Below are 24,227 nucleotides of genomic sequence, written 5' to 3' on the forward strand. Positions count from 1 at the left end.
TTTACCTGCAGCTCCATATACTTGTCTGAAATCCTTGCATCCTGTGATCGATACTCCCAAGGTAAAGTCTACACTTTTTACATTAAGAAATGAGGTTGGTTGAGGAGATTGATAATAAGATTGGTTAAGATTGTTGGCTAGATGATTTTGGTTGCTAAACTAGGATATTGCATAAGGTATATCTGTAAGAAGGAACCTTAGATGTGGAATGCAATATTATAGAGGTGATGACTTCAATATTTCAAATATGTGAGTCCCTGATGTTTTCAACCCTCTTCCAGAGATATTGTCCATTGGTTTAACTTGAGGACAAGTCAGAAGATCAGTCTGGGGGAGTTGATATACCATGATTTTCACCCGCTTTTATACATGGTATATAAAGGTTTTAAGATGTATTAATCATGTTTTAGAGTCTTTTCAAAGCAAATACAGGTCTATTCACCTGATTGAAGGAAATGATACTTTTGGGACAATTTGGAATGCTTTTACGCAAGGAAAATCGATCGACGTTAGAAGGGCAACATCGGTCGATCTTAATCACTTATTATCGATCGACATACAGTCTTGTGCATCGATCGATACGCAGTCACACAGATGAAATCGCAAACTAAAAGATTTCATTTCCCAGAAGATCTATTATTTACAACTTAAGTCCCTGGCCGCCTGTTAGGCTATATGTACTAGGGTTTTGGCTACCATTAAGAGAGCTTAGGAATGGAGAGATAGATCTGAGACTACAAAACAGAGAAGATCTTGAACTCCTTTATTTCTATTACTCTATCTATTTGTGTTCTATGTTTCATTTGAGTTTATTTCACACCATCATGACTTTGTCTCTCATGAATATGTTTGAGTAAACCAATTGTTAGATTTAGGTTTCTCACCATGGTTGAAAATATGTACTGCTAATATGACTGTTAAAAAGGTGTTTTGATTGTTCTTTCATTGCTTATGAACTTAATGCTAAAATTGAGATTGATCACCTTCATTTTAGATCCTAGGATTAATTGAGTCCGACTAACCGTTTCCCCTCAATACCTGAACCATTTGCGTGATCTAACTGACTCAGGCGCAACGACAGTTGGTCTGAGAAGATTAGAGAACAAGTTAAACCCGTTCGCAAAGCTCACTAGAATAACCGTCGATCGACGCAACTATCGTTCTGTCGGTCGATCGTTACAAAGGTGTATCGGTCGATGTACATAAAGTCACATCGATCGACATTTCTCGAGATCAAAATACGACAGTTGAGATCCGAGATCTAGTGAAGATAACCTGTCCGGTTAAATCAACGTTTAGTTCAAGAACCATTGAACCCTTTAGTCTAAACTAAGTGCATACATTTTACACCTAAGAATTACCTGGATCTAGCTACTTTCCCAATCTTGAAACCACTTCAATTCAATCTATTGAATCACTGTTGTTTTCGATTTATCATTTATTGCTTTTAAAACTATTAAAACCTTTTAGTCTATATTCATTTCTAATTATTTAAGTCTGTTGAGTAATCCAAGAGTCTCTGTGGATTCGATCCCTAAGTACTACATCTGAACCTCTTTTGATGAGAGTAACACTCTTTAGGGTAATTTGAGTGATATCAGTATTCCATTCTTTCCTCTCAAAGTCGATCAAATGATGCACCTTTAATCCCTTATCAAAGTTTGTAGTACGCGGGATGGCAGGTCTAGCAGGAGTATCTGGTATCCATAAATCTTCCCATACCCTTGTCTCTGCCCCCGATCCAATAGTTCTCTGTAGACCGTCATGGAGAACATGTTTCTCTGCCATAAGGCTGGTCCATCCAAAGGATGGATTGTTAGCCTTCGGCTTGGTGAGTGGGTTCGAGTGTCTATAGTATCTACCTTTCAAAACTCTCGCCAGAAGTGAGTTCGGTTTCGTGAGTAGACGCCATACTTGTTTGGCAAGCAATGCTAGGTTGAAATCTCGAAAATTCCGGAAACCCAACCCGCCTTCATCCAATGGTACACAAATTTTATCCCAGGCTACCCAGTGTAGACCTCGGTTATTATTTCGTGCACCCCACCAAAAACGCGCCACTGCGGCGGAAAGTTTGTTACATATCTCTATGGGAAGAAGATAGCAGGACATTACATATGTTGGTATTGATTGGGCTACTGATTTAATTTGAACTTCCTTGCCTCCTTTGGATAGCAGTCTGCCCGACCATGAGTTTATTCTCCCATTCATACGATCCTGCACGAAGGAAAAAACTTATCTTTTCTGGCATTCCCAAGTACATGCCCATCCCACCTTCTTTGGTAATACCAAGTGATCTTTTCAGATCTGATTTTGGGGACGCTATGACCTTAGAACCGAACAGAACTGAAGATTTTTCTTTATTCAGTTGTTGTCCTGAGGCAGACCCATAGACGTCAATGATTCGAACCAGTTCTTCACATTGGGATTGCTCCGCTCTGCAAAAGAAAAGGCTGTCATCTGCGAACAAAAGGTGTGATATCGCTGGACTTTCTCGTGCGACTTTTATCCCGGTTAGCTTCTTCATCTCTTCAGCCTTCTTAATGTGAGAAATTAGAACTTCGGTGCAGAGGATAAAGAGAAAAGGTGAAAGGGGGTCCCCCTGGCGAAGGCCCCGAGAAGGCTTGATATGGCCCTTCGCTTCTCCATTAATCAGGACCTGGTACGACACTGAAGAAACACATTTCATAATCAGTTGTACCCACTGCGCATCAAACCCAAACTTCAGGAGCAAAGCTTCCATAAAGCTCCATTCCACACGGTCGTATGCTTTGCTCATATCGGTCTTGATCGCCACAAATTTTTCTTTACAGCTCTGGTTTGTCCTAAGGGGATGGAATATCTCCTGCGCCACAAAGATGTTATCTGTGATCAGCCGGTTAGTCACAAAAGCTGACTGCGTCTCTGAGACAATACTTGGCAGAATTCTTTTTAGTCTATAGGATAGTATCTTCGATATAATCTTATACCCTACATTACACAGACTAATGGGTCAAAATTCCATCATACATGTCGGTCTCTCCGTTTTTGATATTAGGCATATGTTGGTCTGGTTGAGTCTTTCATCAAAATCACCAGTGATAAAGAACTCTCGGACCATTGCACACACATCTTTGCCGACTGTCGTCCAGAAACGTTGGTAAAAGAGGCTGGTCATCCCATCAGGTCCCGGCGCTTTCTCTGGGTTTATCGCAAATGCCGCGTCGCGTATCTCCTCATCCTGAGGGATTCTAAGTAATCTCTGGTTCATTTCATCATTAACCGACACGGCAATGTGCCGGATTGTATCTTCAATGGTGGTCGGATTTGACGAGGTAAAGAGTTGTTGGAAATAAGTCGTAGCCACCTCTTCCAAACCCTCCTCCGTCTCCACCCACTCATTCATCGAGTTCTTTAGTCTAGTAATGCGGTTCCTGGCTCTTCTTTGTTTAGTCTTCGCATGAAAATATCTGGTGTTTCTATCCCCTTCCCTCAGCCATAGCATCCGACTCTTTTGTTTCCAATAGTTCTCCTCCTCTCTGTAGGCAGCCCATAATTTCCATTTAAGTTCCAGTTCTTCCTCGCTCGAGATCGAGTCATCAGCCTGTGCCTTGTCCAATTTTTCTTTCAGCTCAGCGATGAGGATCTCATTATTAGACGGATTCTTTCTTTTCCATTTCGAGATGGCCCTTCTTGTTCTGGTGATCTTCTCATACAAGTTCGCATTTCCATCCACTGCTGATGACTCCCAATCGGCCTGTACTACTTCCCTAAAGCCTTCCTTGCTCATCCATCTTTTGTCGAACTTAAAACTTCTTCTATTCTGCTTTTCCTTTGAGAGGAACCGAACCAGTATTGGCCTGTGATCCGAACCCCATCGAAGTAAGTACTCCACATAAGTGTGGGAAAAAAATATGATGCCAATCTTCATTTCCGACTAATCTATCCAATCTACATTGCACTCTTCCTGCTCGTGTTCTGCCTGCCCAAGACAGCGAGTTTCCTACAAATGGGAAATCAATCATTGTACAGCTTGCGAGCATATTTCTGAAGGATAGGAAGGATGAGTCAGCACGTCTTCGTCCTCCTTTCTTCTCCTCATTGCTGATTATCTCATTAAAATCACCTAAGAGAAGCCAAGGTCCTTTTCTTGTTGCATTCAGTCGTAAAAGTCGTTCCCATACCATCTCACGGCATTCAACCACCGGATCACCATACACAAAGGTAATATAAACCTTGTGTCCTTCCACCTGTGCTTCGACATCAATCCGATTGTTAGAGAATTTAATATCTACACTCGAAGCATCCATATAGAATAAAGCCAGTCCACCACTACGACCAACCGGGTCGATGGTGAACAAATGATCATAACCAAACTCAATTTGAAAGTCTTGCAAGAAAGTAAAATTATTTTTTGTTTCTGAAAGAAAAAAAAAATTAGGATAAAAACAGCGATGCAGCTCCCGTAGATGCTGCTTGGTCAGGTATGCTCCCGCTCCTTGACAGTTCCAGGCGATGGCACTCATATCTGAGTACTGGGTGGTTTCTTGGACCCCACCGAACCTGATACAGAAGAGAGTTTCCGGCTTCTTACCGCCGAAGGGTACACCCCAAAACGAGGGATTGTCGTCGATTGCGCACTTCCCATTGCGCTAGGACGTCCATGTCTGACCAATTTGCCTTTTGGCGAGACTCGACCTCTGCTTGCCAACTTCCTGGATGCAGCTAAGCCTTTTGTGTCTGGGCTTTTGGCTCCACGATGCTTATGTAGGTAAGATGCCTGAGGCTTATCTTTCTTCGACTTTTCTTTCTGCGACTTCGTGACTCTCTCTAGGCCAGCCGCAGGACTTGATGTACTTCTCATCTCTTTTGCTGTGGTATCTTCATCCATTACTCCTTTTTTTGAGAGATCTTTTTTATTTTGTATCAACACCTCCTGAGTTTCTGGAACAGCAGCATCCTCATCATCCATATCATCAAGGAGGTCATCGTCATCAACCATATCATCATCCATCTCAAGGTCTACGCTGGCGTATTCCTCCATGATCTGGGTTATCTCTTCTTCACTCATAAGTTGTTGATCCTCCTCAATCCCTTGCTTCCCATTATCCACAGTTTTGTTTCTCTCCTTCACAGGATCTTGGATGTTTAACGCACGGTTGGAAGGAGGAGCAACAGTCTCCGTTGCTTTATTCAGCAAATTTTTCCCCACTGATGGTGGGGATCTGTTCTGGACTTTTTCTACATACACCTGATTCTCAGGGATCTCATTGAGTATCGGGTCAGGGAGGTGAGACGCTCCCATGACAGTCTGCTCCAGTTCCAAGTTTATTTGTCCTTCATTGATATCCTCTGCTATTGCCTTCCCTCTAATACAACGTCGTCTTTCTTCCTCAGTTTCTCTTGCTGGCGTCCTCTCCGTAACGCCTTTTTTATCTGGACGTGTATTCCGGTCGATCCTATTATCTGCTGTTTCTGAGGTTATTGTCTTCCCAGACGGTGTGCTCAGTAAGTCTTTTTCTTTCTGGGGTAGGTGTCTTGCTGAATCAGAAGTCCTTGTTCTCTCAAGCGTTCTGGTACGTTCCATGCTCAAATTACGCTCTCCCCGACCTTCCCCTCTTTCCGGATTTTTATTAACTGGTCTCCATTCCATATTTCGCGAGGGAGGAGAGTGAGAGTATCGTCCCCTGTATATGGACTTCTGTGGAGATCGTCTGAAGTTATCAGAGATGGTTCTCTGCAAGTCAGGAGAAACTCTGTTCCTTCCTCTAGACAGTTGTACTCTGTTTCTACTAGTATCCCTCTTCATTGGATCTTGTCTTCTATCGTTAGGTTCCCTCACTCGCCACTCCAATGAAGAGGCCGTATCTCTCGTTTTCTCTTTGGGATATCCATACGAGTTATGGTGGTACGGATGAAATCTCTCCCGATTACGGGGATACTCTGGCTTAGAATTTTTATCCAATCTCTTCCAGACATTCTTAGAGTGGTAGTCTCTTCTCTCCTGAAGCTCATCTCGAAGATCTTGGGAATTTTCTTTCTCATTATTCCATACTCGATATGAGGAGCTCGAGAAGTGTGTTTCCTTTCTATGATCTCTTTCTCTGTCGTTAGGAGTGTACCTTTTTTCCTCAGAGTCTATCAGGTTCTGCCGTTGCGGGAGTGAGAAGGCTTCCTTAGTTGCACGCTCCTCCATTTCTTTCTGCTCGATCCTTTTGATACGGTTGTGTTCTCTCTGATTTTCCGTAAGCTCCGGGCATGTCCCTTCCTCATGGGAGATACGTTTACAAGTGAAACAGTGACGATAGAGATCCTCATATATTATTGTTGCTTTCACCACATCCCCATTATCAAATCCGACCTTGCATTCAAATTTCAAGGGGTTGTCACCGTTTACAAAGACCCGTACACGGCCACCTTCCACGTCAGCTTTATCATAGATTCCTAGTGCTTGTCCCACACTCTGGTAGGTCTCAATCTTTTTGTAATGAATGGGTATTCCAGATACAGTTGCCCAGAAGGCCAAGGTGTTTGGGAAGTCTTCTTTGATAGTTGGGATCCATCTCTCAAGAGAAAAACTCCATTTGTTGAAGTGACATGGTCGCTTTTGGAGAACCTTTTCAAGATCTTCTTCTTTTTCGAAATCAAATTGAAACTTATTGTTCCCTAGGTTAGTGCCTCGAACTCTGTTCTCAACATCCCAAATTCTGCGTTTTGGCATATGTTTCAGCAGGGCTTCAACGCTTCTTCCATCAGCATGGAACATCCTCCCTACTAATGTAAGTTTGAACTTCTCGATTAGATCCGAGTTATCGAACGCAGGGACCTTAATGATTTCGTCTTTCTCCTCTTGAAACCTTCTTCTCGCTAGATGGGAGTTGTCTCCCCTGTAACGGGAACCCGACGTGCGATTCATCGATGTTCCTTTCACGAATACCAGACTAGCCGTGCCGTTCACGTAACACACACCACGGGGGTGGAAAACATAAAAAAAACAACGATAATAACCTCTGTATGCACTACAGGACACCGGGAGAGCGAGAGGAGTGTACGATAGTCTCCCTCTCCTCGTCTTCTTGCTCAAAATCCTTCACAGATCCAGATCGCCAAAGTTGTCGCCAAAACCCTAACCCTAGGCGGCGCTATTAATAAATACTATTGTTTGGTACAACTTGGTTAACAAAAACCACATACAAACTTAAGGATAAGATCTACAAAAGCTAGCAGATCTATTCTATTAAAAGGGAAGCAGTCTTGAAAAATCTACTTATACAAGGTTGTTTGGACTATTTCCTAAGAGTTAATAATTTCATGGTCCTACATAAATTTTTCCTAACAATATATTTTCATAAATTTCTCTGATCTTCTTTAGATATTATAAGTGTACCACTCTTATATTTATGGTAACTACTATATTACGTTCTATAAATCTAACCCCTTGATTATAAATTTCTTCATTTAGTTATTGATATCTCATATACAATTTACTAACCAACATTTTTTTGATGCAATAATATATAAACTCGTGGGTCCATAGACTAAACTATTATGTATGTGACCATATATATATATTATATAATGTTTATTTTAATTCTTAAATTCATATCTATATAAAACAAATGGTATGGTGCATATCACCATTAAATAATACATGCCATTTGAATTAAAATAGTCTGGTAAGTAATACATGTATTTTTAAAAAATGAGTTAATGAAGTATGATATATAATTATCACAAAATCATGTTTTACTATAGAACCGATCAAACTTAGTAGTATATTATATTATTTTCAGTTCATAAAAAACGATATTAACATATAAGTACTGAACAAATTTGAAAAAAATGGTTAGTTAAAAATTATCCTCGGGCCAACTTATTTAATTGAGTTTTTACTATAATTCAGATACAACCACTTAAACTATATTATGGAAAATTAAAAAATACAAATAATTTAGAAAATATTGCTCCATATTCTCTCTTTTTTTTATAAAAAAATAAGTTGACTTGATTTTTACTTATGAAGCACAATTACTAAAATCCAAAATAATGATTAGTATTTTTTTTCGGGCAACAAATAATGTTTAGTATAAAAGATGCTCAAATACAAGTCCACTTCTGTAATTCAATTTAAATAACAAAATAAATTTACAAATATAATTAGGTCTAGAATTAATATTTATATTATTTGAGTTTCAAACTTGCAGGTTTCAGCGGGTTATTCAATCATATATTATATACTAAACACATTGAGATTGGTATAAACTCTTCACTAGGTTTGGAATACCTAAGTTAAACAAGATTTTTCTCTTTTGAAAAAGTATTAACCCCGTGCTTCAAAGCTTGATTCAAAAGTTTGAATTGAGTTTTGAAAAAATATCATCCAATTTATATGGGATTTTATCGGGTCAACTAATATTGGATAGCGGGTTAATGATAGTTTTTACGTTTTTACCGACTTTTATCAGATTTTTATATATAAGGTTTTAACAAAATCCAGACCAGATTTATATGAATCACCTGATTAACTTCTGAGACTGTAGGTTTGGTTCGGGTATGAAAACACTGCTAAAACTATTAAAAATTCTACAATATATATACTATTAGATTAGCCCAAAATCTGCCAAGTATATTTTTTGTCTCATCAACTCAACAAATATAACTCTTACAAAATACGCACAAAATGCAACGATGACGTTGTAACATAAAAATACACATATAAAATCTAAAATAAACTATTTGATAAATTATATAATTTTAAACTAATTTGTTTTTACTTTTTCGATATAATAAAACTTTATAACTTAATAATATACTTCCAAACATCAAAACCAAAATAATAATTCATATCAAACAATATTCTTAATCGGAAAAAAAACCCGCGCTTTTGAAGCGCGGGTCAAAATCTAGTTACACGTGTTAAAACCATGTGGTTTATGATCTAGAAGCTTTGGTCTCTGTTCACACCGGCTTTGAGTGATTCTCCCCGTGAACTCTATATTCTCCAGCAAGACTTGTGTCCTTTCCGTCCGTGAAAGCTGTAAGGGCAACATTATTGGTAGGACATAATTTTGTGTCCTTAGATTAGTTTATGATTAATTTGGAGTTAAGGACAAAGTTAAGGACAAACCCAAAAAAATTAGATTATTGGTAGGACTTTTGTATGTCTCTTAGTAAATAAATTAATTATTTTTATATTTAATGACATTAAAAAGAGAAGTGTAAAAAAAAAATGACATTAAAATTGAAAACATAAGGTAAATTACAAAGATTTGAAAAAAAAAAATACAAATATCATAAATAAAATAAAACAAATTACAAATATCATAAATAAAATATCATAAATAAAACATATGACATTAAAATTGAAAAAATAAGGAAAATTACAAAGATTTGAAAAAAAAAATTACAAATATCAAAAATAAAATAAAACAAACATTTTTATTTAATTCATAGAAACCAAATAACATTATATGTTATTTATAATGTTATTTGGAAGATGTCCAAATTTATTTCATATATTTTCAATCAAAAATTCTTTTAACTGTTGATGGATATGTGGATCCCGAACTTCTTTGCGACGCCCAATTCTTTTTCCGTGTTTTGTAGTCTTTTTAACGGTAAATGCAAGATCCTCATCTGCTGCGGGTTGAAATTCTAAAACTCTATACTGAGTGTGTGAATCTCGTTTGTCTTCGACAATCATATTATGTAGTATGAGACATGCTCTCATAATATTTTCTATTTTACTTTTATCCCATAAATTAGAAGGATTTCTAACAACGGCAAACCTCGCTTGCAGGACCCCAATGGCACGCTCAACATCTTTTCTGACGGATTCTTGGGTTTTAGCAAATAAAGAATTTTTCGCACCTTGTGGGAGTCGGATAGATTGAATAAAAGTCGTCCATTTTGGATAAATACCATCCGTCAGATAGTAAGCCAAATTGTACTCCCTCCCGTTGACATAGAAGTTTACTTGCGGAGCATTTCCGTTAATAATGTCATCAAAAACAGGTGATCGATCAAGAATATTAAGATCGTTCATAGTACCTGGAGCTCCAAAAAAAGTGTACCATATCCAGAGGTCATATGAAGCGACCGCCTCCAACACAATTGTTGGTTTTCCGGTTCCTCGTGAATACATTTTTTTCCAAGTGGTGGGGCAATTCTTCCACTCCCAATGCATACAGTCGATGATTCCAACCATCCCGGAAAATTCCCGTTGTTCACCAACATGGAGTAGTCTTTGAAGATCCTCCGGTCAGGGGATCAAACGCCGACACCAGGCCGCTGTGGAGTTCGATGTGACTTCGTCTTCGGAGATATTGGACATGACCTTTGGTTTTTTTTTACTTCGCCTTCGAAGATCAGGGCGATGTGGAGTGAGCGGGTTGCAAACAATTTGAAGAGATCGATTATTCCTTTTGATTTAACTTCGCCTTCGGACATCACGGCGTCGCCATCGGAGATTTGAGATTTTGATTGAGTTTGGAGAAGAGAGAGAAGAACACACCGACAATCCCTTTCTCGGCTTCGAATACATCTCCCACTCCAATGCTGCCACGTTTTGTTAAGGACGAGCCCAAAAAATCTCTTAGCTAAGGCCCGTCGCAAACCCGGGAATTTCTTTTTGATTTATTTTCAACCTAAACTCGATTAAGGACGGGCCTAAGGGGCGCCGATAATGTTGGCCTACGATCTCCATAAACCTGAGTTGTGCCTGTTTAAATCTCCTCGCTATTACCAGCCGAAAAACTTGAGATACCACCGGTGATTTAAACCTCCATTGATTGGAACTAGTACTTTTCAGAAACTTCATCTAAACCGACCAAAGCTCTGAGTCACCATACCCTTCTCCAAGCAACAGCATCATCTTGAACTTTCATCCAAAGGGAACCTATACTCCAAAGTCTATTCTTGTGACAGAGTAAGGATTTACACCCATTTGAAAGAAGACCAAGCAAACCGGTACATGTAAATCAACATAATCTTTCGAGAATATGATATTACAACAGAGCAGAGGAGATTACGATGATAATCCTAAGATAGAAAAGAAAGAATAAAAGTCCGAATAAACAGAAATAACAATCGGATATAGCCAAAGATCAATCCGAACTAAATCGGAGATAAAAAACAAAAGGGGTGGCGACCCAAAGTAAGAAGAACCGCCGGCCACCGGATCTAGGTTTTTAGATTGACGAGTTTTCTAGAGAGCGTTTAGTGAGAGAAAGTTAGTGAGAGATACATAAGTTGCAAAGAAAATAGAATCTAATAAAATAGAAACGTATTAGAAAAATTCAAAGATTTGAAAGCTTGATAACAAAACAAAGACAAATAAATCCTATGAAAATATTATAGGAGTTGAAGGGTTTGTGAAAGTGATGAACGTCCAGACTAAACAGTAGTCTTTCTTTTTGATCTAGAACCACAATAACTACAACATACAAAGCGACCACAAGTACAGTAATACGTAGCTGCAAATTCCAACATAGCCTTCACTATCTCCACGGTAAGATCTGGGTGATCGACTACGAAAACCTTGAACTCAGTAGAACTAGAAATCTCATCTTTATTAATTTTGATAACACTGATGGCTGCATCGCTGAGAGCTTTGTCAAAAGGGATTTGGGAAAGCTCGAGAACTTTAAGAGCATTGGAAGCGTTAAGAGATGATATAAGCTCCATTCTGCATAAGTCACGTAGATGCGGAATCTCATATTTGTCAGCGGCACGATAGAGTGACATTACATGTTGCTTCGCTTTCTCAGAAAGAATTGAGCCATCTCCATAGATGAACTCAACAAAAGCCTCTAACTCTTCTTGTTTAAGCTCCGAGAGAGTGATTATCTCTAGCCTGGACGAAGACTTGCATTTGTCTTCTTCAAACATCTTCGCAAACACCTCTGATCTTGCAGACTATATATATATGAATTCAATAGATATGTAATGTAAAGAACGTTAGTAATGAAACAATTTCATGTAAGAGCGGTTCTGTGAATTATGATAATGATAATAAAAGGAAAAGGAAAGAAGAAGTCACAACCAAAATAAGCTTATGGGCAGAGATAGCTGCCTTTTTATCACATGCATTGAGCCGTACATCGACTTGCTGCTGTTTCAAAATCTTTAGAAATCCACCAAAGAAATGCTCTTTATTTGTTTGTGTCCCCATAACCTGATTAGATCTGATAAACGATTGTAGGTTCTATATATATAAAGAGAGAGCCTAGACGGTCAAAGTTACTCTTTACTTTTACGTTCGTTTTCCAAGACTTTGGAAATGAAGGAGATTTTACTATTACAATATTAAAAGACCTTAATAGTTTTGTATTGGTAATTTAATTAAACAAAGCAGATGTCTCAGCAATTGACCACTCAGCACGTTGGAAAAGGTAAATATCCAAGGCCGGTCTGTGTCTATAGGCGACCCTAATCGAGATTAAAAATATATATCCCCTTAGTTACGAGTCATAACAATAATGCAAACTTTTTCATATGACTAGGGGCACAGCCCCCGCGCAAGTGTGGGGTCGTAGACGTAGTTGTTGCTCTCTTTTTTAAGTAAAACGTAGTTTTTGGTCTTTTGTATATCTGTTTTTGTTCGATGAGTGGGTACTGATGTAGTTCGTTGGGATTAACTGAAGGTCAGAGAATTGTAGGATTCAATTCTGGTGACATAATAATCTTCTGCTATATAATGCCAAAAATGATTCCATAGTTTTTGTGGTTCTGAGACGTGATAGAATTTGAGAATTCATATGAATAGGTAGCGAAGACATTTTGGTGAAGCCCACTGAGATGCTTCAGTCTTGGCATCATGCCATTCCTTGTCTGCACCGAGCAACCGCTAGCATTAAAAGCAGCTTGAATCCTTTTAAAATTTCTTATTCAAGATTATGTGACTGGTCTGAGAATTACAAACCAATGAGATGAACATGTTGATACTGATTCGAGGTATCCAGAGGAGAATCGACGACTCCATATGTTAGTTCGATGTGCTTTCTAAATCTGAAATAGTGTCCAATTGCTGTAACTTTTGTAGAAAACAAACCAAAGCTCGATAAATAAATAAAAAGATCCAATAGTTTGAAAAGCTTGACAGATGCTCGTGTGTTTAAGAAAAAGGAGATGAACTTTTCTTTTTTTCAGAGTGGATATATTATAGAACTGAAACCTTTCTGTGTGGAAAATAATAGAATATCTGTAGCGATTACATGATCTTGGCTTCTGACTTGAGATGCATAGTGACCTAAATAGGTGAATCTTTGAGTACATGAATCATGACAACAATTGTTACATTTACATCAGCAATCATAATTTTTTTAAATATCTATATAAATTTATGTGTAGATTCTAGCAAAATATTGTTTGATAAAATCATAAAACACACAAGCTCTTAATTTGAAAGCAAGTAGAACTTTTACATGATCCACAAGATATAAACTATGAGAAATACACCTTACAAATTTTTCTTTGTTATGGAATGCACTTAGAAGCCAGAGTTATCGTTATCATCACATTATTAAAGAAATTAAGTAATCAACGAAACTAAAATAGGTTTGTGCAGCTCTTCCCGAGGGATCCATATTGTTGGACCAGTTTGCATACCACTCTATTTGCTTCAGCCCTTGAGGCGGTGAGGAAGGTCAAGCTCGCCTCAAAGCTATAGTGTCGCTTCAGACTGCCACACCAACCTAAGGCGTAGCCTGAAAAAGATACACATAGGATTAGTGGTAAGTCATTGAATCATTCTGTCATTATCCTAAATCATTAAGTTTTATAATTAATAAGTATTGATAAACAGAGCATAAAACAGAGAATTGATCCAATAAAGTCTTTAAAAAAAAGATAATCAAACCAACAAAGCCTTAAAAGAAACTAAACATAAACCTAAGTCTTCATAGATTCAGAAACTAAAGATTTATAGAGCCAGAAAAAAGAACATAGCCTTGGATAAGATTCACGCATGAAAAGATCTATTCAAAAATGTATATACACAATAGTTTTAAGTGAATTGAAGTTTTGAAACCATAAAAAGTACTTAAATATTATATGTTAATAACTTGTGACGGGAATCTTAACTTTAGTTGCATAAGTAATGAAGCGTGATGAGGCTTGAGGCGAGGTTGAAGCGACGCTTACTCGAATTCGCCTTGCTTCACCTCTTCGAGGTGGTGACCCTCCCAACCAAGGTCGCCTCACGGCTTAGCGAAGCCTTAAATCACTTTTTTAAACCCAGGCCACGGTTGGACCCCAGGAACAGTTAGTCTCGCAGATTTCTACAAAAAAGCAGCTCAAGAGTTTGTAAATTTTGTTCAAAACAAAATGAAAGAGAGATTTCGTTACATCGTATGGAGATTTTTAAAAGTCTCATGTCACATCCCGGTTCTCCCTAACCGGAATGGTTTTGTTTTATTATTAATTAACTTGATTTGGACTAAAACCCATCAAGTCTTTCTCTTTTATTTCTGGCCCGTGTAGTAAACCCTAGGGTTTCCTCTTCTTTTCCTATAAAAAAGAGCCTCCTCCTTCTCTTCTCTCCCATTTAGAAATCAGAGCGAAGCCTTGCAGAGTTCCAGAGCGATCTGAAAACCCTAGCCGTCAAGGTTTCTCTTTTCTCTTCTCCCTCGTCTCTCTCTCTCTCTCTCTCTCTCTCTCTCTCTCTCTCTCTCTCTCTCTCTCTCTCTCTCTCTCTCTCTCTCTCTCTCTCTCTCTCTCTCTCTCTCTCTCTCTCTCTCTCTCTCTCTCTCTCTCTCTCTCTCTCTCTCTTCTCTCTCTCTCCTTGGTGTTCGCCGTTTGCTGAAGGCTGAGAAATATCGGCTTGATAGGGATCTCCGATGGTGAGGTAAGGAACCCTAGTGTCATTTTCTTCTTCTCCTTTCTATTCCTCCTCTTAGATCACTTATCCCGGGTCTTTGATGGTAGCACCTACCCGTTTATTTGTAGATCTGGTTCGTGGAAAGCCATAAGCTTCAGATCTGGTTCTACTCTCTTTTACATTCTCAGATCTAAGGCCAAGGTGAGGGCTTGTTGCAATCTCTATCTCCTTCTATCATTATCTCATCCTGGTAGGATTGTCTAGGTTGATCATTCATCCATACTTGTTACTTTCTATAGATCTTTTAATATAAATAACTATCCATATGATATATATAAATATCTTGATGCTTGATGTGTGAAAGACATAGATCTATTGCTAAGGTTGCTAAAATATGGTTGAATGATGTTTGAGGATTGAATGTGATGATTGTATTGATTGGGGGTTATTGTATATGAGGTTGATATATATATATATATTTGGGAGATGTATTAAGTTAGAAAAAGGCTTAAAGCCTATGTGTGCCGGTGTAATGTGATGGAATGACATATATGTATGTCTCGGGCGTTACATCGTTTCTTGTTGGGTCATGTGGCAATCATTTGAGTTGGCATGATTCATCGCCGGAGTGGGCATGCGGTGTGACTGTAAATGAAGTAACGTAGAAGCGTGATCTCGTGGAGACAACGTGGAACGTATGAACATGGTGGTGGATTAAGCGTGAACCGATTTTGGTAACTTGATTGCGTGAAGGCATGAGGACAGCGTCATGTCGTGGAGACAACACAATATGAAGAGTTCTCACGCGACAACATGAGGTACACGGGTACCGATTTAGGTGGTGTGGTCTCATTGTTGGCACCGCTGGGGTTTATCCTCGTTTCTTGTTGATTGACATTGCTTTACTGGATGTTCTAGGTAGAGATTTTGTTATGTTGTGTGGTGAATGTCGGTTGGTGATTTCAGGGCTCCTGGGGCTTCCCTCACTGAGCTTTTGTCGAAAAGCTTACCCCTCCTTCTTCCTTTTTCATTTTAGGTTCGGCTTATATTGGTGGGTTTTTGTGAAAGACGTCATGGGAAGACACATTGTTTCGGCCTTGTGGCTGGAGACAAGTGTCATGATATCGCCGACCATTTCAGCTATGCTGGGTCGGGGTGTAATATCTCACCTGTGGGAAGAACCTCTCAAAGATCATTATGTAATAGTAAGCTTCTAAAAAAGTGTGCTTTAAGGGAAGATATGTGCAGAATTCGACATCATCTTGTCAATATCCTAAAAACACGACATAAATAATCAGATTTAAACCGAAATTTAGCTAATCTTAAGAGAGATGAAATAACATTTTCAGCAGCATGATCTTTGAGGTGATGAATCGACTAAGAGTTAGATAATCGAGTAAACACAGATGTAATAGATCACTGGTGATAGAGTGAAGACGTCATACCTTTTTATCTAGGAACATGAGTGTGCTTCCCATAAATTCACCATTTTCTCAGACGTTAAGTGAATCCCAGATCGGAAGAGGCAGAAACGGAGGAGGCTACCAACAGTGAACTGATTAGTGCGACCAAGGTGGGGGGGGGCATCAAAGGTTGACTGGGGGACGGCGGTTTAAGCAACTGGAGCATCAAAGGCAGACATATTCGATGAGTTGTAAAAACTGAGGTAACAAGATAAATCGATGCGTCGATATGAGGTGAAGGGCTCCACCATGTAAGGTGAAGTGGATATACTAAAGTTTATTGTTCTACGGATTTACTAAAGTTGAATACGTGAAACAATGTAACATAATATTTTGGAGATAAACTTTATTCGATTAACTAATTGGGCTAGGATTGAAGCTAATTGCGTACGGATTTATTAAAAGCTTACGATGTTAAACGATGTTAATGCTCAAAGTGTTATGAACCAATTGTGTGTTCATTAGGCCGATTATGCCGATGTTCTAGGGTTCTAGAAGCCTAGCTTTGTATCTGTATATATATGTACTATTATCTATGGAATAAAAAGAACAATCGATTCCCTCTTTCACAACACCTTATCAGCACTAAACCTAGCCATTGAGCAAAACCCAAAACCCTAGCCATTGAGCAAAACCCTAGTTACTTAAACAAACCAATCCGTGTCTTTGTGCTCCGTCGATCTCACGTTTACGACCTTGATTTGTTCTCAAATCGAACTGATGATGTTTCGTCCTTTGTTACTTATCCTCAATCATCAAGCCAAATTAATGAGAGGAAAACCAGATCTTTACAAAAATATATTCGATGGCATCCTCCGGCATGGCATCTCTAACCTTCTTTGTTGTTGATCAAGATAAGTATCCTATAATTATTATATCTCACGCTTGACATTGGTTTGGAGTGGTTTAAATAAATTCATTGCCTTGAGAGTTCTCATCATGCTTATTATTTGTATTTATAAAATCGTGTCTTGACTTACTATGTGCTTTAATTACTATATACTAGAGAGTTCTAATCATGCTTATTCATAATTTGAACAATCGTAAGTTGTCTTGACTTAAATATTTCTTTCACTGCCATAGCTATTATTAACATTGTTCTATATGTGACTGCATCCCATAGCTTTTATTACTATGTGCTTCTTCACTTGAGCTATCCTATGAAGATCCACGCCTGACCGGATTTACTTGTACCATGTTGAAGATCTCTTGTATGCATTTCTTTCGTAGTCTGTATAATTGTCTAATAAATCGCTTTCGCCGAGAATTGAAGCCTGGACATCTTATAATGTGCAATCTGCAAGAAATTGCATACTATGGGATTCGAACCCCAAACTTGTCTGTAGAAGCCTTTAAACCTTAAACACTATTGTACATGTTTGTTGATAATAAAACTTTGAGACAATTAACTATTCCTTTTTTCAAAAAAAAGAAACAATTAATTATTCATTCTCGACTGTATATATCCATGCGTTAGGTCACTTTCACAACTTTTAATTAATTATTTCTTTTTAATAATTAATTATTTCTTTTTTCGGTATCTCTTAACAGTTTTTTTTTAAATGTTAAGATTTTATATTAGATTTTTGAATTTTGTACAGACATTACAGATATTAACTAGCTAGGAGCAAAAAAATATTGAAATTGAAACTATCAGAAGGGCCCTAAGGAGCAAACATAAAATGAAGGAGAAGACACTCGGATAACGGCCTAGATTAAACCGTGGAAGAGAAAATCAGAGGACGAAGCACAAACAGAGTGAACAACCAGTTGCCGCGAGCTACCGCAGAGAAAGACGCCTTCAAACCTTGAAACACACGGCTTCCTACAGCTTCCAGAAAAATTCACACGCCTCAACCTGCCCAAAGAATAAAAACCAGACAGTCTAGCTCATCTAACAAACACCAAATCGGCAGCACGAGGAGGGTCTGCAACTGACGATGCCGTCGTTCAGAGAAGGAAGCTGAAGATTGCTGCCTCTAACCCATCTTCCCAAGTCCGTGTACACCCATTTAACCGTCAAGCCCATATGGAGCAAGGGGACCAGCTAGGCACACCTCCTCCAACGTAATACCCACTTGACGAGCTAGAAAGCTGGAAGCCAAACTTAAACATTACCCACGCCACCAAAACCGAGAAACTCCATCTCGGCCAACACCATCTCTTTAGAATTTCCATAAACTTTTTTTGAACATCTATTTCCTTAAACTTCATTCTTTTAAAAAGATTGATAAACATATATTATTTTCCTCGATATATATCCTTTATATACTAAATCACAAGTCACCTAACACATCAAAATTTGACATGTGAAATTTTTTGTTAAGAAATAATTGATTGAAAGAATTGATTAAAATAAATTTCTCATCAACCCCTAATTTTCAGCAACTTTATCCTATTTTTTCTCAAAATATCACATCCACGTTCAAACTGTTTTTTTTTCTTATTTAAATTTATGTTGTACTTTCTTTTTCTTCATTTCTATAATCTCCATGTGAATTTTGATCTCTACCTCTACGGTTCTTCGTAACTTTTTTCCAGCAATTCAAAGCTTTTATTATTTCTTATTTATAGCATGGATTAGTATTTAGTAATCCATCATCGACAAGATACTGGTACATTTATTTTGAAGAGATTCCATTTTAGAGTTAGAAACTTTCTCTATCTATTGATTTACAGACTCTAAAAGCCATACTTTGGAGATATGTGAAGGAGTCCATAACTACACTCACACGCTGAATTTCCAATCAGTCAAAAAAGACAAACGGAACAAGCATCAGATTTTAGCCTGACAGAAAAGGTTAACCAATTTTTCACTCCTTAATATTTGTAATGTTTCTTTTATTGAATCAATTATTTTTAAGCAATCACCACTGCAAGTCTGCAATTGAATTCTACCATGATACTAAATGGACGTATCAGGGAGCCTTTGGTTTTCTGAATCCAAAGTTGAATTTACTTTAATTAATATTTTTTGAAGCTGGAATTTAATTAATTATTGCTGGACTATTTATTATAGCTTAGTAAAAATCAAACAAAAGTTGTAATTCTAATTTTATAAATTCATAAATTATCAAAATAGAAATTATGGGTTAATTATGTTCAAATTTGCGTTTTATAAAAATATAGGTTAGGTAAATTAACATAAAATGTCAATGAATTATTTTAAAATGTAAAATAAGAAGAAAATATTTTATTAGATCTATATCGAATAAATTAATGTCTCAAGGTATTTTTAACTATATTTTATATTTTGTATCATTTTTTTTATTTTGAAAAATACTACAAACATGTATCAATTTTGTAATATTTATTCTAATTACAAATAATGACAGCGATCAAATAGTTTTTAAAACAGTAAATTAACCTATGCATAGCATGGGTGATAATACTAGTAACAGAACTAAATTACAAAAAACACACTATATTTTGTAACTTAGGATTATTCTGACTTTATATAAATTTTCTGATTAATTTCTGAGAGAAGATGCACTTTACGGATACATTTTTTCGAATATGTAAATAGGTCAAAAGCAAAAACACATATGTGTGTGAGTGTCCAAATAAAATATAATTCAATTTTGCATAACAAGTAAATCGAGACTGAAACCTATTAGCGTGTCTTAGATCTGTCTCTTTAATACTAAACCAAAAAATCTCAGCCACACTATGGTGACGATTGTTTGTAGTTTCTGAAATACTTTTTGGTTTTTGTTTTTTTCAAAAACTAGTTTTCACCCAATCATCAAGATTGGGTTTTTCGTAAAATTGACCTCCAACTCAAAGTCAAACACAAAACTAGCCTTCTTTTTTTTGGAAATTAGTTTTGCCCTATTCACCCCACAAGTTCATATAATTCACAAAAATACCATCAATTTTTTTTTTTTGAAAAATGACATTTTTACTCTTTCACCCTCCTCATCATCTTCAAGTAATTACAAAATTGCTATTGTCATCAATACCTTAACAACCATAAACAACCAATTTGAAGCTTTTAATGCTCCCAAAATCGATTTACCTTTCTTTTTTTCTCCATTCTTATGAACTAAACACAACATTTCTCTCACTTTTTCTCCACATTAAGCTAAAGAAACCCAAGATTTTGATTCTACATTTTTTATTGTTCATAGAGTCAAAGAAACTAATGATTCTGGGTGGGTCACTTTCGTTTGAGATTTTGTGTTCTTGGAGAAGCCTTATGTGTGCTAAGGAAGTTATCTCACCAATTTAAGGTATGAAATCAAGTTTTTTCCAGATCTGTTCGTCCAGACGACTTACAGGTATGTGCAGACGATTACCTAGAAGTCGTTTGGTCAACGCAGAGGTTATTTTTGCAATTGACTTTGAAATCTGTTTTCTGACACGACTGAAAGTTAAGTCGTCTGATTTTGTTTGGTTACAAAAAAAATCTCCAAAGAACCTAGACGACTTACATTTCAGTAGTCATAGGTTAGTTTTGCATTTGACTGGATTATTTCAGAAGTTTGACTTTCCTGGACGACTTACATTTCAGTCGTCTGGAGAAAATTGAAATATCAATATTTTATTAAAACTAGACGACTTACAATTAAGTCGTCATAGGTTCGTTTTGCAATTAAAAAAAGTTCAATATTTAATTATACCGAGACAACTTACAATTCAGTCGTCCGCCCGACGACTTACATGTAAGTCGTCAAGGATTTTATTCCGAGATTCTGGTCAAACCTCGTAAATCCTGGACAACTTACATGTAAGTCGTCGGACGGACGACTGAATTGTAAGTCGTCTATATATAATTAAATATTGAAGTTTTATTTTTCAATTGCAAAACTAACCTATGACGACTTAATTGTACGTCGTCGAGTTTTAATAAATTATTGACATTTGAATTTTTCACCACACGACTGAAATGTAAGTCGTCCAGGAAAGTCAAACTTCTGAAGTAATCTAGTCAAATAAAAAACTAACCTATGACGACTGAAATGTAAGTCGTCTAGCTTTTTTGGAGTTTTTTTAACCAAAAAAAAGTAGACGACTTATTTTTCAGTCGTCCCAGATAACATATTTCAAAGTCAATTGAAAAAATAATATCTGCGTTGACCAGACAACTTATATTTTAGTTGTCTGGAAGACATAGATTGAAGTCGTTCTCGTCGACCAAAATGGATGACTTCTGTGGAAGTCTACTAGATGACCTCCGTGGATGTCGTCTGCGTCAATGTTTAATAAACTTGCATTTTCTTTAAAACTATAAAAACTTTTTAACATTTTCTTGTTAATTCATGTTTATTAATGAATATTTGGGCTATTGAATGAAATTTATAACTTAATTGGTGATATTTATGAGGTTACCAACATTCACGTTAATTAAAGTTTCTAACTGATCCGAGAAGACTTCCACGAAAGTCTTCTCCGCTAGTTTTTAAGTCCTCTACGCTAGTTTTTGAATAACTTGTATTCTTAAGAGTGATAAGTAACTTCAAGATATGTAAAACTCATATTTTCAAAATAAGTTATCTCCCTTAGTCTTACTAAATTTGACTAAGTTTTTCAACACAAACTTATAAAAAATATGATATGCTTTGACTGGTTACTATTGTTTGTTTCCATCTCGTAAGTATTATTGTTATAGACACTAATGATGATTATTGTTATGAGTTGGAAGAAGGATTAAAATGCTTCTTAAAATGTTGTATCAATATGAAGCTACCAACATTCTTGTTTATCAAGATGAGAAAAAGATCATTGGAGTTTATTATTGCATATGAGAGATCCAAAGATAAGAAAAAAGATACTGAAGTCTATTATTTCATTGATTTGTAAATGTGTAAACACATTGTTAGCACATGTATTACATCTCGGGAAACATTATTATTGATTTTACAAAAAATTCACAACTAAAAGAGTAGACATGCAATTCACAAAACAAACCACAAACAAAACTATTATAGATCATTCCTCTACAAAGACAAGCTTGGACTCCACTTGATATGGAAGAAGACTTTGTCAGAAGACTTCCAGGAAGTCCAGACGACTTCCAGGCGACTTCCAGGAAGTCCAGACGACTTCGAGGAAGTCCAGACGACTTTCAGGAAGTCCAGACGACTTCCATTACTTCCTAGAAGTCGTCTGGAAGACTTCCTGGATCGTCTAGTGTATTATATTTTAGACGACTAACATGTAAGTTATCCCAGAAGTCTTCCAGATCTGAAAACCCTGCATATCCAAAAACGTTCAAATGGTTTAAAAACAGAAAAAATGAGTGGAAGTTAGATAAATCTACCTTTATAGAACACACAAAAAGTTGATCAAAAAAATAAAAAAATTAATAGATCTACTTTTAAATGAGTGGAGGATGAGTACCATCTGATTAAAAACCTGCAAAAAAGATAGATTAGTAAGAAAGACATGAGACAAAACTAAAAAGTTCATATAAAATTTGGTGTTTTCAAGTCAAAGAGATTAGAGTGGGTTTGGAGAGTTTTAGTTTGGGAAAAAAGTAAGAACTTTATACAACAAGAAGTTACCAAATGAAGAAAAATCAGACATAAAAACTTATCAAAATGCTCAGATTTATTATAAAAAGGAGACTTCGTCAGAAGACTTCCATGAAGTTCCAGGAAGTCCAGACGACTTCCAGGAAGTTCAGACGACTGAAATAGAAGTCGTCTGGAAGACTTCCTGGAAGTCGTCTAGTGCATTATATTTTAGACAACTAACATGTAAGTCATCCCAAAAGTCTTCCAGATCTAAAAAACCTTCATATCCAAAAACGTTCAAATGACTTAGAAACAAAGAAAATGAGTGGAAGATTAGATAAATCTACCTTTATAGAACACTCAAAAATACATATCTAAAATTAATATATATACCTTTAAATGAGTGGAACATGAGTACCATCTGATTAAAAACCTGCAAAAGAAGATATATTAGTAAGAAAGACATGAGACAAAACTGGAAAATTCATATAAAGTTTGGCAAAGAGATTAGAGAGAGGTTGAAGAGTTTTAGAATGATGAACATTACATTTTTTGTTGCAGCCATTTGAGAGGAAGAGAGAGAATGTGTAAATTTTTCTTTATATAGGGAGACAAAAAAAATCCAATTAGGTTAAATATGTATGATTCAGACGACTTCCTAGACGACTTACTTGTAAGTCGTCCAGAAGACTTTAATATTTTTAGCGGGAAATTAAAATATGTTTAGCGGGAAACTAAAATAGAGGACTTCCTAGACAACAAGTAAGTCTTCTAGTTTAAATTATTTAAGCGGGAAAATATATTTTTTTTAATTTTAGGAAGAAATATTTGGACGACTTACATGTAAGTCGTCTGTTTTAATTTCTTCACCAGACGACTGAAAACAGACGACTGAAATGTAAGTCGTCTAGACCCTAAACATAACCCCTAAACTTAATTAACTAACTAAACACTTCATAAAATCAAATTAAACGTCAAAAGTGTTTACTATACACAAAAATAAACATGTATAGGTTAAAAATTAATTTTTCAAAAAACATTCAAGCTTTCTAAAATCTAACCCTAAGAATACATACAATACTACAACATATGTTGTCAAACTCTAGACCAAAGAATACTATGATTCACTACCTACACTCATCTATGTTGAAAGCAATTCAATTTTGTTATATTTTAATTTATATAACTTAAAATTGTTTATAATTACATGATTTTAATTTTTCATTTATCAAAATATTTTTTTTTAAAATTTATAAATTATTTTTAAGATCAGCTACACCAGACGACTTCCAATATCTAAGACGACTCAGACGACTTATTAGGGCTATATTCTTAAAAATGGATTCTGTTTTTTTGTTTGGTCACAAGGGTATGAAGTATAATTTCACAAGGCTTTTAGGTTAGTTTTGCATTTGATTCAAGTTTGGGTATAGGTTTGAGGCTAAAATCAAGTTGTGGGTTAATTTTGGCAAATTTCCCATCAAGATTTAGATTTTAATTTTTGTTTTAGTA

At 36.5% G+C, this 24,227-nt stretch overlaps 1 protein-coding gene across 1 annotated transcript; it reads right to left on the reverse strand.

Annotated features, from left to right (window-relative positions):
- Positions 1-9,380: 9,380 nt before the first annotated feature.
- LOC106374292 (putative BTB/POZ domain-containing protein At2g40440) lies at positions 9,381-13,422 on the reverse strand. The gene is made up of 2 exons (XM_013814357.3): positions 12,020-13,422; positions 9,381-11,892 (listed from the first exon to the last, which is right to left on the reverse strand). Exons 1-2 carry the CDS (start codon positions 12,146-12,148, stop codon positions 11,371-11,373), a joined length of 651 nt encoding a protein of 216 aa, XP_013669811.1. The 5' UTR covers positions 12,149-13,422; the 3' UTR covers positions 9,381-11,370.
- Positions 13,423-24,227: the final 10,805 nt, after the last annotated feature.

The sequence above is a fragment of the Brassica napus genome, chromosome A3 (assembly GCF_020379485.1).
Source record: "Brassica napus cultivar Da-Ae chromosome A3, Da-Ae, whole genome shotgun sequence".
Taxonomy (NCBI): Eukaryota; Viridiplantae; Streptophyta; class Magnoliopsida; order Brassicales; family Brassicaceae; genus Brassica; species Brassica napus.